At 57.5% G+C, this 12126-nt stretch overlaps 1 protein-coding gene across 1 annotated transcript; it reads right to left on the bottom strand.

Annotated features, from left to right (window-relative positions):
- Nucleotides 104-12102, bottom strand: FAM163A (family with sequence similarity 163 member A). The gene is made up of 3 exons (XM_021404667.1): nt 3675-12102; nt 3484-3598; nt 104-2702 (listed from the first exon to the last, which is right to left on the bottom strand). Exons 2-3 carry the CDS (start codon nt 3574-3576, stop codon nt 2316-2318), a joined length of 480 nt encoding a protein of 159 aa, XP_021260342.1. The 5' UTR covers nt 3577-3598; nt 3675-12102; the 3' UTR covers nt 104-2315.

Consider the following 12126-nt stretch of genomic DNA (forward strand, 5'->3'; position numbering starts at 1 on the left):
GGAGAAATCCTAGCAGCAGGACAGCTTCCAGGGCAGCTCTGGATGAACCCCATTTTGCGTTGCCTGCCAAAAGAACAGAAATCACTCCTGTTTTGTATTTCAAAGTCCTCATTTATTTCTGACATGGAATTTGGACCCATAGCTGAGCAACAAAGACAGAGAATAACAACAGAGGAAATCTGAAGTGGAAAAAATCTGAGATGCCTGCCCCTACCCTGTCCCGTTCCTCCACCATGCCCACACCTTACAGCCCACAGCTGTATCTCCATTCCCTGCCCTTTCGGACTCACCCATCCCTCTGCAGCTGCACCAGGCCCAGGGTTTTGTGTTGGCTGCGAGGATGATGCTCGCCTTTGGCCATCCATCTACCTTGGAGCTGCCTCACCTCGTTAACTGGTGACAGGTCATGCTTCATTTGCACGTGATGTTGATAGGGTTGCCTTCCTCTCAGCAGAGGAGTGACCTGCCGAAGCAGAACCCCGTGTGCTCTCCCCACCTGGGCAGGTACTGCCATCGCGGTGGGAAGCCTTGCTTCGTGCCAAGAGGTAGAGTTGGGTGACGTTAAGTTTGTGTGGCTCCAAGCAGGATGGAGACCTAGCTGAGCAGCTGCTCTAGTGGGAAAGGACAGCATTTGCTGAGTTAGCCAAGAAAAACAGAGAGATGATATTATCAGGGAAGAGAATTGGATGGGAGCCAGGTGCTATCAGCCAGTGGGATCCAAGGAGCATTGCTGTTGCTAACTTTCCTCTTCCGTCCTGCCTGCCCTTATTGTGAAAGGACATGAAAAAACCTGCTGTCGCTGTCTGGAGAATGGAAGGAGACTGTAAAAGAGGTGCAGCTAGACTGAGTCTCAGCATAAAGGAAACACAAGGTCTTTCTGGCCCATAGATGGGGGGACGGTGAATAATGTTTGCTCACACGCTGTCTAAGATGCATGCTGCGGTGCGGTGTCTGGATTGCAAGGACCATCATCATTTTTGGCATTCATCTGGCTCCTCTTCTTTGGGTCGTTTGAGCAGAAGTGCCAAACCACCAGCAGGTCCAGAGTGTCAATTAGCCTTCTGCCTGATAACAAAGACATCCGAGGCTAACAGTGTTTGCCTCCACACCAAGAACTCCTTCACTTGTGCTTGCGTGGGGAGATCAAGTCTTGTTGGTCCAAATCCTTCAGATGGCCAATCTCCAAATGGTGGTGGTGAAAGAATACCCCGCTTGTACTTCCAAGCAGTTCTACCCAGTATTGCGAGGGTGAGGCAAGCAGCTCCTGCTATTGCTCCTAGCAGCACCTGCGGGTTGGCTGCATCCCTCCTCCCTGCTGGGAGTGAGGAGCAGTGCTGCGCTGTTGCTATGGAAGTGCCCATGGATGATGGAGATGTCCTTTTGGTCATTTTTCACCTAATTGGATTTGTGGAGGAGGAAGGAACTTTCCCATCTTCATTCCGCAGATGGAGCCGTTGGCTGAGCTGTCGTCAGAGCTGCATAACCACCGGGTCTGGCTTGGGTCTTCTTCTCAAAGTGAAGGGGGGAATCATGCTCCATCAGAGCACCTCACGAAGGAGTGGACGCAACCTGGTGCGCTCTGCTGCTGCAAGCCACAGTGATCCTAAACCAGCATCCTTCTGGATGGGGTCTGGGCAGGGCTTTGAGGTGATCACGCTGCAGTCATCTGGTGGTACAATTCTCCTTGTAAGTAAAACCTCGGTCACTTATGGGCCCAAGTTAAAATTGCTCCTAAGAAAGCTCACGAGCAGTTGAAGTGGGGGCTTTGGCCACAGAGGGATCTGCCTGTGCCCACTGCCACGGGTAAATGATCTTCACGTCCCCTCACAGTGATCCAGATCCTCTCCTACAATTCCAACGCAGGCCGCAGTGGGCGAAGCAGTCCGAGCCGAGCCCTCCATCAGTCCCCAGCACAAAGTGAGCTGCTGACAGTGGTGCTGCAGCCAGGGGGAGTGGGACGGCCCCAGACCCCCATTCTCACTGCGCTGTGGCCTCCCATCCCCATCCCATGTGCAGGGGACGTGGGCATGGCCTCAGCTGGCGATGGGAGACACCAAAGGCGTCGCTCCGGGGAGCAACGAAGTTAGTTTGTACTGTACATAGCCCTCGTTAGACAAGTTCCTTCAGGAGATAGAGTAATAATTACACTTGTAGGTGCAGAGGTCGCCACCTGGATGGCCTCCTCCACGGTGACCCGTGAGGCTCCACAATCACCCTCCATCAGGAGGGCCACGCTGCTCTCGGGCTCTCCCTGCACGACCCCCGCTGTCTGCAAGCCAACAGCCCCATCCCTTGAGCAGGGTGCATGGCGGGGGTCACACCTCTGTGCTGATGGCTCTGGGTGGGGGGAAGCCCTCGCGGAAGCCGTGCCGGCTCAGCGGGAAGCCCTGCAGGCCAACGGGAGGCCCCATCTCGGGGTAGCAGGCAGGCGCGTAGGCCACGCGCTCACCCCCATTGCGCACCATGTCAGGGGTCCGTATGTAGAAGGGGGAGCCGTATGGGGAGCAGGTGGGGCAGCGAGGGTGGGCCCCGTGCTGGTTGAGCTCAGGGACGGGCGTGGGACTGCCCTGCCCATCCGCCATGCGGGAGCTACAGGCGTTGCACGTGCCGGGGTGAGAGTGCGTGGGAAGGTCGGACTCTTCCTCTTCCTCCTCCTCCTCCTCCTCTTCCTCATTGGGGTCATCTTTCTTGCAGCAGTAGTACTGCAGAGAGGGACGGGGATAGATGAGCATGGGGCAGCCCCAGGCACCACCTGGGGCACATAACGTAAGGGTAGATGTGGCACTGAGGGACATGGTCAGTGGTGGGGATGGGTTGGACATGGACCTGATGATCTCCATGGTCTTTTCTAACCTTAATGATTCTATGGTTCTATAATTCTAATTTGAGCAAGACCAGTGTTGACTCTACTAAAAAATAAATTAATAGGACTAGAAGCGGGAAAAGCATTGGAGCAGGGGAGGGGCAGCTTCCTAGTCCCATGGCAGGAGGGGAATGGCTGTTCCCATTGCCCTCCCCGCTGCTGGAGCTGCCTGCTCAGCTCCACTGGGCTGTGGTCTGGGGGCAGCAGGGTGAGACCCAGCTGGGAGCAGGTGGGGGCAGCAGGGGAATGCATCCTCTCCCCTCACAGCGAGATTTGAGTGGGGAAGTGGTATGGGGATGCCACCCCCCCAGTAGCCGCTGTGCTTTCCAGCACGTTGCTGCGTGGCACAGACTCAGCATTAACTTTTAAAGAGGTTGTAGCCAGCCGCCGTTGAAAGCCTCCTCGTCTAATTTATAGGGAGAAAAAAAAAACAACCCAAAAGCTCTCCATCTGGTATTGCAAACCCAGCCAAGCCTACACCTAAGTGAGCAAGCACTGCAGCTCCTCAGACGCCTGCGGGAGGCAGTCGGGCAGCCTCACCCTGCCCAGCACAGGCACGAAGGCCCCCAGCCGCTCCTCCCACCCCGGTGGTCCGGGCACAATGATGTCCTCACGCTCACCTGTAGCCTACAGTAGCAGAGCACGGCAATGATGCACAGTAGGATCACCGTCGCTAGGATTCCCCCGGTGATGACAACAGTTCCCGCTGTCATCCGACCGATTCTCCATCAAACTCTGAAAGGCAGAACATGGGGACAGTCACCACCCCAGTGCCACCATTCCGACCCCGCGTCCCCTTGCTGGCACTTACCCAGGGATGCGGTGGCCGCTAATGATCACGCCGGCCCCGGGGCGGTTGGGGGGGGCTGGCAGTTCCACATGGCCCTGGGGAGACACCTGCGGCCCTGGGAGTGGGGACAAGGAGAAGAAGCCATCAGCTCAGCCCTGTGCCTGCCGTCCCCGATGCCATCGTGTCCCATCAGCGGCCCTGCAGCCCTCTGTGCGCCGCTAATTGATAGGGCCCAAGTGCTGGCAGCTCGCAGCTGAGCAGATCTAATTACCCTTCAGCCACACGACCCTAATTGATGCGGAGAGGTGGCAGCTTCCAGACCAGAGCTGGCAACCTGCTCCTCTGCCCAAGCCACAGGAAAAACCCCAAAAACTCATCCCGGTGCGGTTTGCCAGCAGCCGCACATTGATTTCCAGCACTCACAAAGGCACTGTGCAAAGCCAGAAGGACGGTTTGGATTTAGTTCCCTTCTCAAGTCACTCTCACACACAAAACGTGGGGAAAAAAAAAAAAGAAAAACCTCAAGAAATCGATATGCCCACCAGCCAGCTGATAGGGCCATCCATCAGCACACCCGGCACGGAGCTAACAACAGGGACAGCACGCTCTGTGACAGTCACACTGCACCCTGGGGAGCAGCGGACAGCTCGGGGACACCGTGCGGAGCCACCACATTGCAAAGTGCTTCACGGAGAGGGAGGGGGACACGTCTGCAGGCATTCCTAGGGCCCTCCCTGCTCGGTGCCATCCCACTGTCCCCAGCGGGGATGGAGCAGGCGGAGGGGCCGACCCTGCAGGCAGGCGTGGGGCCGCTTGGCGCAGAGATCCATTTTCTTTAATTGATGCCGTGCAGCAGCACAAAGTTACGGCCTGAGCAGCGGCTCTGGAGCGAGTGGCTGCTATATTTATTTCCCTTCAATGACGTCCGTGTTGGACAGGCGTAGCTTGCAGGGCAGCACGAGGCTTCGCTGGTCTGGGTCAATGCGTGCCGGTGCTTTTTCCTGTCCAGACAGCTCCAGCCTGTTTTGTTGCCCACCCATCGTCCCTGCACCCGCATGGCAGCAGCCGTGGATCAGTCTTATGTGGGGTGGACGGACAGACTTGGGGCTGTGTGCGGGTGGCTCAGCCCTGCTCTGCAGCCGGGGCTAATTCAATGAGCTGTCTGCCTGGTGAATTAGCAGCCGTGGCCTCACCAGAATCCATCCTCTTGCAGGGCCTAATTGGAACAGAACAGTGCTGGGGTGGGCCCAGCACCCTGCAGGGCCCTGGCAGTGGGTGGGAGCCCAAAGATAACCCTGATAGAAGAGACCCCAGCGCCTCACTCCATCCAACTGGGGCCGCCCTATGTGTCCTTGTGGGAGGGACGCAATGGGCACAGGGATGGGAAGCAGCTGTGGGAACCCAGCAGTGTCTGCTGGGGCTGGGCAGTTCCCAAGTGTCCCGGAGATTTGGTGGTAAGGGAACAATTCCTGAGCTCAAGCAGCAGAAGGGTGCATGGATCAATTGCGAATACCAGGAGAAATGAGCAAAATAGAAAAGCGTTGACCAGGAAAAGCCAAGAAGGCTCCAACAAAGCAAACCCAGAATGGCCTCCAGCCCCAGAGCATAGGGGTCGGGGGATGGGGACCCGTGCGCAATGTTTGCAGGTGCATTCCGTCCCCTGTGAACTCAGTCCCCATCCAACTTTGTCACCACTTCCACCAAAGGAAGCTCAGGCCCAGGTTTACTTCTCACCCTCTGGGCTGGAACAACGGGTGCATGTCCCATGGGGTGATGTGGCTGGGGACCAGGGACGTCCCCCACGTCTCCAGGCACCTTCCTGCCTGCGAGCGTGCCAGGGAACCAGCAGGATTCAATTAGCAAAGATCGTTAAGGGGTAACGAGATGGAGCATCACACAGTCAAGTGGAGCGAGGGAAGGGGGGGCTGTGGGGCAAGGCCATGGCCTTTGAGCAGGGGGTTCAGGGAGGTGTGGGACCTCTGCCCACCCACTTGGGGCATGGGTTAGAGGAGGGCACCACATCCATAAGCCACCAGCTCAAAGGAACCAGCAGCCCAGGCCAGGGCTGCAGCAGGCAGCAGGTAACCCTCCGACTGCTGCCGCTCCCCAGAAGCACCCCAAGGGCTGGCAGCAGCCATAACCCCACTGCAACACCCATGGCCCTTCTGCACAGAGAAGGGGCTGCAAAGGGCGCACAACCTCTTCCTGTGCATGATGCAAACGCTGCTGCCCGGCTGTCAGCAGCCCCCAGCATCTTCGCTGGGAGCATAAACAGAGGTTTGTTGTAATGACTCATTAAGGCCTAATTGCATTCCCCCAGCAATACAGGGAAGCAGCCTCCCACGTGCAGCAGTACTACAGCCAGCAACCGAGCACCATCCCCTCCCCAAAAGCGCGGGGCAGACAGAGCGGCGCTGCCGTCCGCAGAGCAATGGGAGCCCAAACCCCCAGAGCAGCAACGGGTCTGCGCTTCCTTCTATTCCTTATGGGGGATGCTGAGCTCCAGGGGGAAGCTGGGAGCTGGAGACCCAACACCAGAGCACCAGCATCACAACGGGGCCTCCATCCTGCAGCATTAAGGCCCTCTGTCCTCTCCCCTCGCTCTCTTTAATGGAAACCCCACCAATTCCATCCACAGCCGCTTTTCGGGGCCGTCACGGGGGAATCACATCACGAAGCCTCTCAGCCTCGCCAGCAAACGAAGCGTGAAACACGCTTTCAGGAGAACATGGGTAACAGAGCCCCGATGAATATTTCACCTCGCCGGGATGCGGTGTGCGGCGACTCGGCCACGGGGAGAAAGAGAGCCAGCAGAGCAGGCAGCGCTCCGACCTCACTAAAGCTTTGTTGCTGCTGGGTTTGGGTGCAGCTCCAGAGCAGACCCACAAAGCAGCAGTGCTTATGGCCAAGCTCAGCGGTGCTGCTCAAGCTGGAGAAGCACCTCCCTTCCCAGAAAGGCCTCTACCGCACTTGGCCATTCCGAACACCGCCTTCCAGGCTAGGTTTGGGGATGACCACAGCCAAAGTGGGGCAGGTGTACACCCAGAACCAATCCCACAGCAGCGCTTTGGCCACAAAGCATTCAGATGTCCCCTCCGACAGCACCGTTCTGCTGCCCCAACACCCAAAACCTGGCCGAGTCCACCCAAACCACTCCATGCGCAATGGCCACAGGGCGCTCCTCCTGGGATCAAGAGTGGAAAATGGGCTGAAACGCAGTGCTTCGGAGAGGTGTGGGAGCATATCCCATGTCCCAGGTGAGTGGGACCAGTCCCATCCCATTGCCCCACAGGGAACAGCAGCTTCATAAAACCACAGTCCAACTCCAACGATGCCACGATTCTATGGTTCTATGGCTCTTCCACAGCCTCTTGGACAGCTGCTCAACAGGTGAAGCCCTCTTGGATGGAGCATTTCCCCCCCCCAAGCCCAGCTCTGAGCCCATGGGACATCATGGGGACGATGCTAAATGTGAAGGAGCAGCCCAAAGGCACCACAAACAGCATCACACAGCAGCTCCACACCTCAGATGCACAAGGACCAACATAGGGGAGAGGAACAGAAGCCCCCACAACACAAGGCTCCGTTGGGTGGAATATTCCACGGCCCATCAGAAACCCTCTCCACCGTAGAGGCAATCAATAGCACACAACAAAACCCGGCTGGAAACGCTAGGTGCTTCTACATGCCCTTTTGTGGGGAAGCAAACCCTCCAGGATAACCTTAAGAGAAAACAAAATGCAGACCCATAACTCAAGCACGGGTCTCCTTCAATTACCACAGCTCAGCCAGAGACAAACCAGAGATCCTCGGGGATAAACAAAGGGGCCAGGCACCATGTGCACCCCGAAGAGTCAATGCCACAAAGTTGGGCAGTGCAAACCCAAAGAGACGAACTGGGATGCTGTGGCCCCAGAGTCCCCCCCCAAGAGCATACCCTGCCCCAGGGGGGTTCCAAGCCCTTAATCCCAACCCTATTTCCCCGACCCTTTATCCCAGACCCTTTATCCCAAATCCTTGACCCTTACCTGGGAGCCGGCACACAGCGGGATCGGAGCGGGGCAGCGCCGCCGGGCGCGGGTAGGAGCAGGAGCAGCAGGAGGAGGAGAGGCAGAGGAGCGCGCACCGAAGCCCGGGAGGCGCCGTGTGTCCGCCCGGGGGTGGAGGCAGCGGGGAGGAGTTTGCCCGGTGCGTGGAGCCGCCCCCGGCCCCGCACCGCCCCCGGCCCCAACCTCGGGGTGTCCCCCCCACGGAGAAGCTCTGGAGCGAGGGGTGATGCCGCTCGTCTCCGTCACCCGTCCCACAGCACTGCCTTGGCCATGGGGCTGCAGGGAAGGAAACGGTTGCTCAGATGGCAGCAGGATCAGGGCTCCTTCTTCTCAAGGACTGATATGTTAAAGAGTTCCTCTGGGAGCAGGGAAGGAGGTGGGGAACAGCGCTGTGCTTTGCAGCCCATGGGGTTTTACATGAAGCATGTGGGTCGGGGAGCCCCACTAGCATGGTTTGAGGTCAGTGACAGCAGCCTGACCCAATGCGCTGTGCAAGCTGAGCATGCTTCCTAGTTATTCCAGTTTGGGTTTGGGGGAAATCTCACTGTCTTCATCCTTGGACACCGCAGAACCCTGGCACCGTCACCTTTACAGCATGCGGGCATTGCGACCTAGCTCGAAGGAGTGGTGTAGGATCCCCTCTGCCTGCTGCTGCAAAAGAGTTTGCTGAGGAGTTTCAAACCAAAGCCAGAAAACGCTTCCAGTCCTGCCTGTGCTCTCTGCCAAAAATCACAGCTCGGACTCCACTCCCAGCATCAGCTCTTCAGCCATGTGCTTGCTGGGACACTTAGGCACACCGGCACCTCCATGCCCTGCACACATCCCAACACACCCAGAGGTGCTCAGGAGCACGGAGCTGTGTTGCTGGGAGAGAGAAATGCCATCTCCTTCCCAAACAGGGATTGATGTTGAAGACAGCCCCTGTGCACTGTACAACCCAAGGCTGCACACTCCCCTCCCGGGTGGTGGCTGCAGTTCAGCAGCACAGAGCGCTGACCCGTTGCCCCCTCCAGCCCCAGCCCAGGAGCAGGAGCCTTGCCCAGGAGCCCCGTGCGTCCCCTCCTCCTGGGGATAGCTGGGAAAAACGTCAAGAAATTAACAAAAAAATAATAAAAACATGTTCACTTTCAGCCCAAGAAGGATTCCACTCCCCCCCCACTGTGAGAACTACTGCTCCTGGCCTCCACGAGTCCTCAGCCTCAATATTTGATGAAGCCTAGCAGCTTTTTTCCAGCACAGGAAGGAAGCGCAGCTCAATGCAGCAGCGCAGAGCCATGAGCCCCTCTCCGTGACCCCCTCCCACAGTGCTGTGGTTCACCCTCTGTGCCCTCTCCCTTCTGTCCCCTCCCAGTTCCAGCACGGTGCCATAAGCACTGGGACATGCAGGGGATCCTGCTGGGGCTGAGCCATTCTGGGCTCGCTGCCACCCAAGGTAACTACCCCGAGGGGCTGACAGCTGCATGGTGCCATCGATCGTCCCCACCTGCCAAAGCACATGGATCGGGGTGCACGGTGAGTGGGGAGCCAGGCACACGGCACAGCTGCACCTTGCAGGAGTTTGGAGCAGTTTAGTGGGGACAGGCGGTGCTGAACTGGGAGCTGACAAAGCGGGGATGTGGAGGTGCCAATGTGACCCCAACCCTAACCCTGAGCCCAACACGGCGCTCAGAGCCTCCACTGCAGCTCAGACCCCTCCACTGCAGGCCCTGCCCACCCCATGGAGCCCAGCCTTGGCCTCATTTCAGGCTGGGCAAGAGGCGGTCCGGCCCCAGAGGTAGCAAGATGATGTTGAACCTCCTAATGGAGTTTGACAGCAGTGGGATTAAAAGCACGGGTGAGATCGCAACCCCTCTGCAATCAGCTTCTGCCTTTAAAGAGCTGAACCAGAAAGGAGAGCTCCTGGCAGCGGGGTGCTGGGAGGGGAGCGTGCATGCATGCACACGGGCTGCTGCCCCGGGGAGCAGCTCTGGCACTGTGCAGTGCCCACAGGAACCCTCCTCTTCCTCACTGCTGGGAGCAGGGATGGCAGAGAACACCCAGGCTGCTGGGCATGGATCAGCAGAGCCAGGAGGACCCGTCTGGGTGCCAACAGGCATTCAGCAGGACACCCAGAGCCCTGCCACCAGCACTGAGCCCCACAGCACATCCCTGCACCAACTGAACCCACATTTCCCCCAAGAGATGCCCCAGCAGCTCTGCTCTCTGAGCCTTTCATGCCCCTCAGGTAGGAACATCTCAGCACAAGAACGGCCCCAGTCAGCTTTTGCAATGCTTCAGCAGAAGCAGCGCAGTTCACTCGCTCCTTCTGCTCGGTCACTTTCCAAAAGCCATCAGGTCCTCACAGCACAGCCCCCAGCCCGTGCTCACCCCAAAGCCATCCCTGCAGCTGCTCACAACCAGCTAATAGGGGCAAGGAGTCCCAGTTTGCCCCTGAGCACAGGGAACCCCGCAGACAGCACATGTGCTGGGGAGGGGAAGCACTGATGGGTTCTGGCACCGTGCAGGGGCTGAAAAGGCTGCTCTGGCTCAAGACCTCATTCTGCAGTGACCTGTGCTGAGAATGTGCTTTTTTCCCTTTTTCTTGCTAAATGGAAAGAAAAAGAAATCCTTCCAGGTCAGAGGAAAGAAAAGCACTTACTCACGGGTCAAGTGAAGCAATGTGATGCAGCCTTGAGTGCAGCTTTACCTTCTCTAAATCATGCAACGATTCCATTTCCACCGGAAAAAAAAAAAAAAAAAAAACCTAAAAATAAAAAAGAGAACGGTTTTGGTGTCAGGAGCATTTAATTTTTTTTAAAGCCAAACTGACTTGCTGGATCAACTCCAGTTTGTGAAGCACAGGGCAACCCAAACGTGTGCAGGAAAGCAGATAGACGAAGCAGAGCTGGAATACTTCAGCCCTCCAAAATAGCAGGGCCACCCCACTACCCCCAGGTCCAGGTTTGGGGTGCAGCCCCACTCCCAAGGTCTCAGCCAGGAGCCCCCATGTTTCCATCCCCCCATCCCACCACCCCAGCTGGCTCCCCCACGCCGTAGCCCTGCATGTTGTCCAAGTCCATTAGCACGTCCCTGGGGCACACACACCTCGCCAGCACTCTGCTAACCCCAGCTTTCAAGGAGAGCTGCAGAGCCGTACCGTACCACCTTCCCATTTTTCACTTGCTTTGAACACTTTGGTCCTGTGCCCCAGGGGCTCCCGGTCAATAATCACCGCTACAGGGAAATTGCTCAGCTCCCTCCATGCTTTGCAGCTTGCCCAGGGTCACCCCACGCCCAGGTGGGCGTGCAGGTGCAGCATCCCACTCTGGTTCCTGAAGCTACATTCTCTCTTTTTCCACCTTCTTAGGCAATAAATGTACAACCAGAGACCTGCTGGGAACAAGAAATGTGACCTGAGCTGCTCTGGGAAGATCAGCCCAGGCCACCTGGAGCAGGGGAGCAGCTCCAGGAGTTGCGTTGGTTTGGTTTCTTAAATCTCTGTAGATATTGCAGCAGGAACAGTACTCACAAAGCAAGCAGCAGTGGGGCAGGCACCACCTCTGTGGACCCAGCAGTCACACTTGATCCCACACTCAGTGGTGATAGCCCAGAACGTGCTCCCCACCTCCAGAGCCTGGCAGGTGAAGGAGCTCCTAAGCCTTGGGGAAGCCTCAATCCTGCATAACGCTTGCTGGCTTCCCCCCTTGGGTTTGCCTATTCCTATCTCCAGCATCTGCATCTCCCTTTCTGGGACACCAAATGTATCTCCTATCCTCAGTTACAGCCCCATGAGATGAGAACAGGTGGGAGCCAGCCAGCAGCTCCCTGGAACAGCTTCACCCCCCTGCTGCTTGGTGAGCTGGTGGAGAGGTGAGGTAATGGCCTTGAGCTGCACCTGGGGGTTCGGGTTGGAAAAATTTCTTCTCTGAAAGATTGGTGGTGCATTGGCACAGGCTGCCAATGGAGGTAGTGGGGTCACTGTCCCTGGGGGCATCCAGTAACTGTGGAGATGTGGCACCGAGGGACATGGTCAGTGGTGGGGATGGACCTGATCATCTTAGAGGTCATTTCCAACCTTTATGATTCTATGAGACGCAGCTGCCCTGGTCAGCCCACGTGTGAGCTGCACCTGTGCGATTTGGGGGGTTGCTGAGAGGCACAGGGATGTTTCCCCCCCAGCAGAGTCATGCCAGCAGTTCCATCCCTCCGGGATCCCCCTAGAGGAGCAGTTTCAGGCTGAAGCGAGCAGAGCTGTGCCTCGGCCGCCACCTAGCAGCGACCCAGCAGCGCCGGGGACACTGAGACAGAAGCAGAGCTGTGCCAGGGCACCGTGCACTCCTCAGCACACGCAGTCTGCAAACACATGGCAGAGGTAGGCCAAGCTGCACACACTTTTACCTTTCTGTGCTTCAGGACATCCCACCTTGGCTACAAGACCAAGCTGG

This window comes from Numida meleagris, chromosome 7 (assembly GCF_002078875.1).
Source record: "Numida meleagris isolate 19003 breed g44 Domestic line chromosome 7, NumMel1.0, whole genome shotgun sequence".
Taxonomy (NCBI): Eukaryota; Metazoa; Chordata; class Aves; order Galliformes; family Numididae; genus Numida; species Numida meleagris.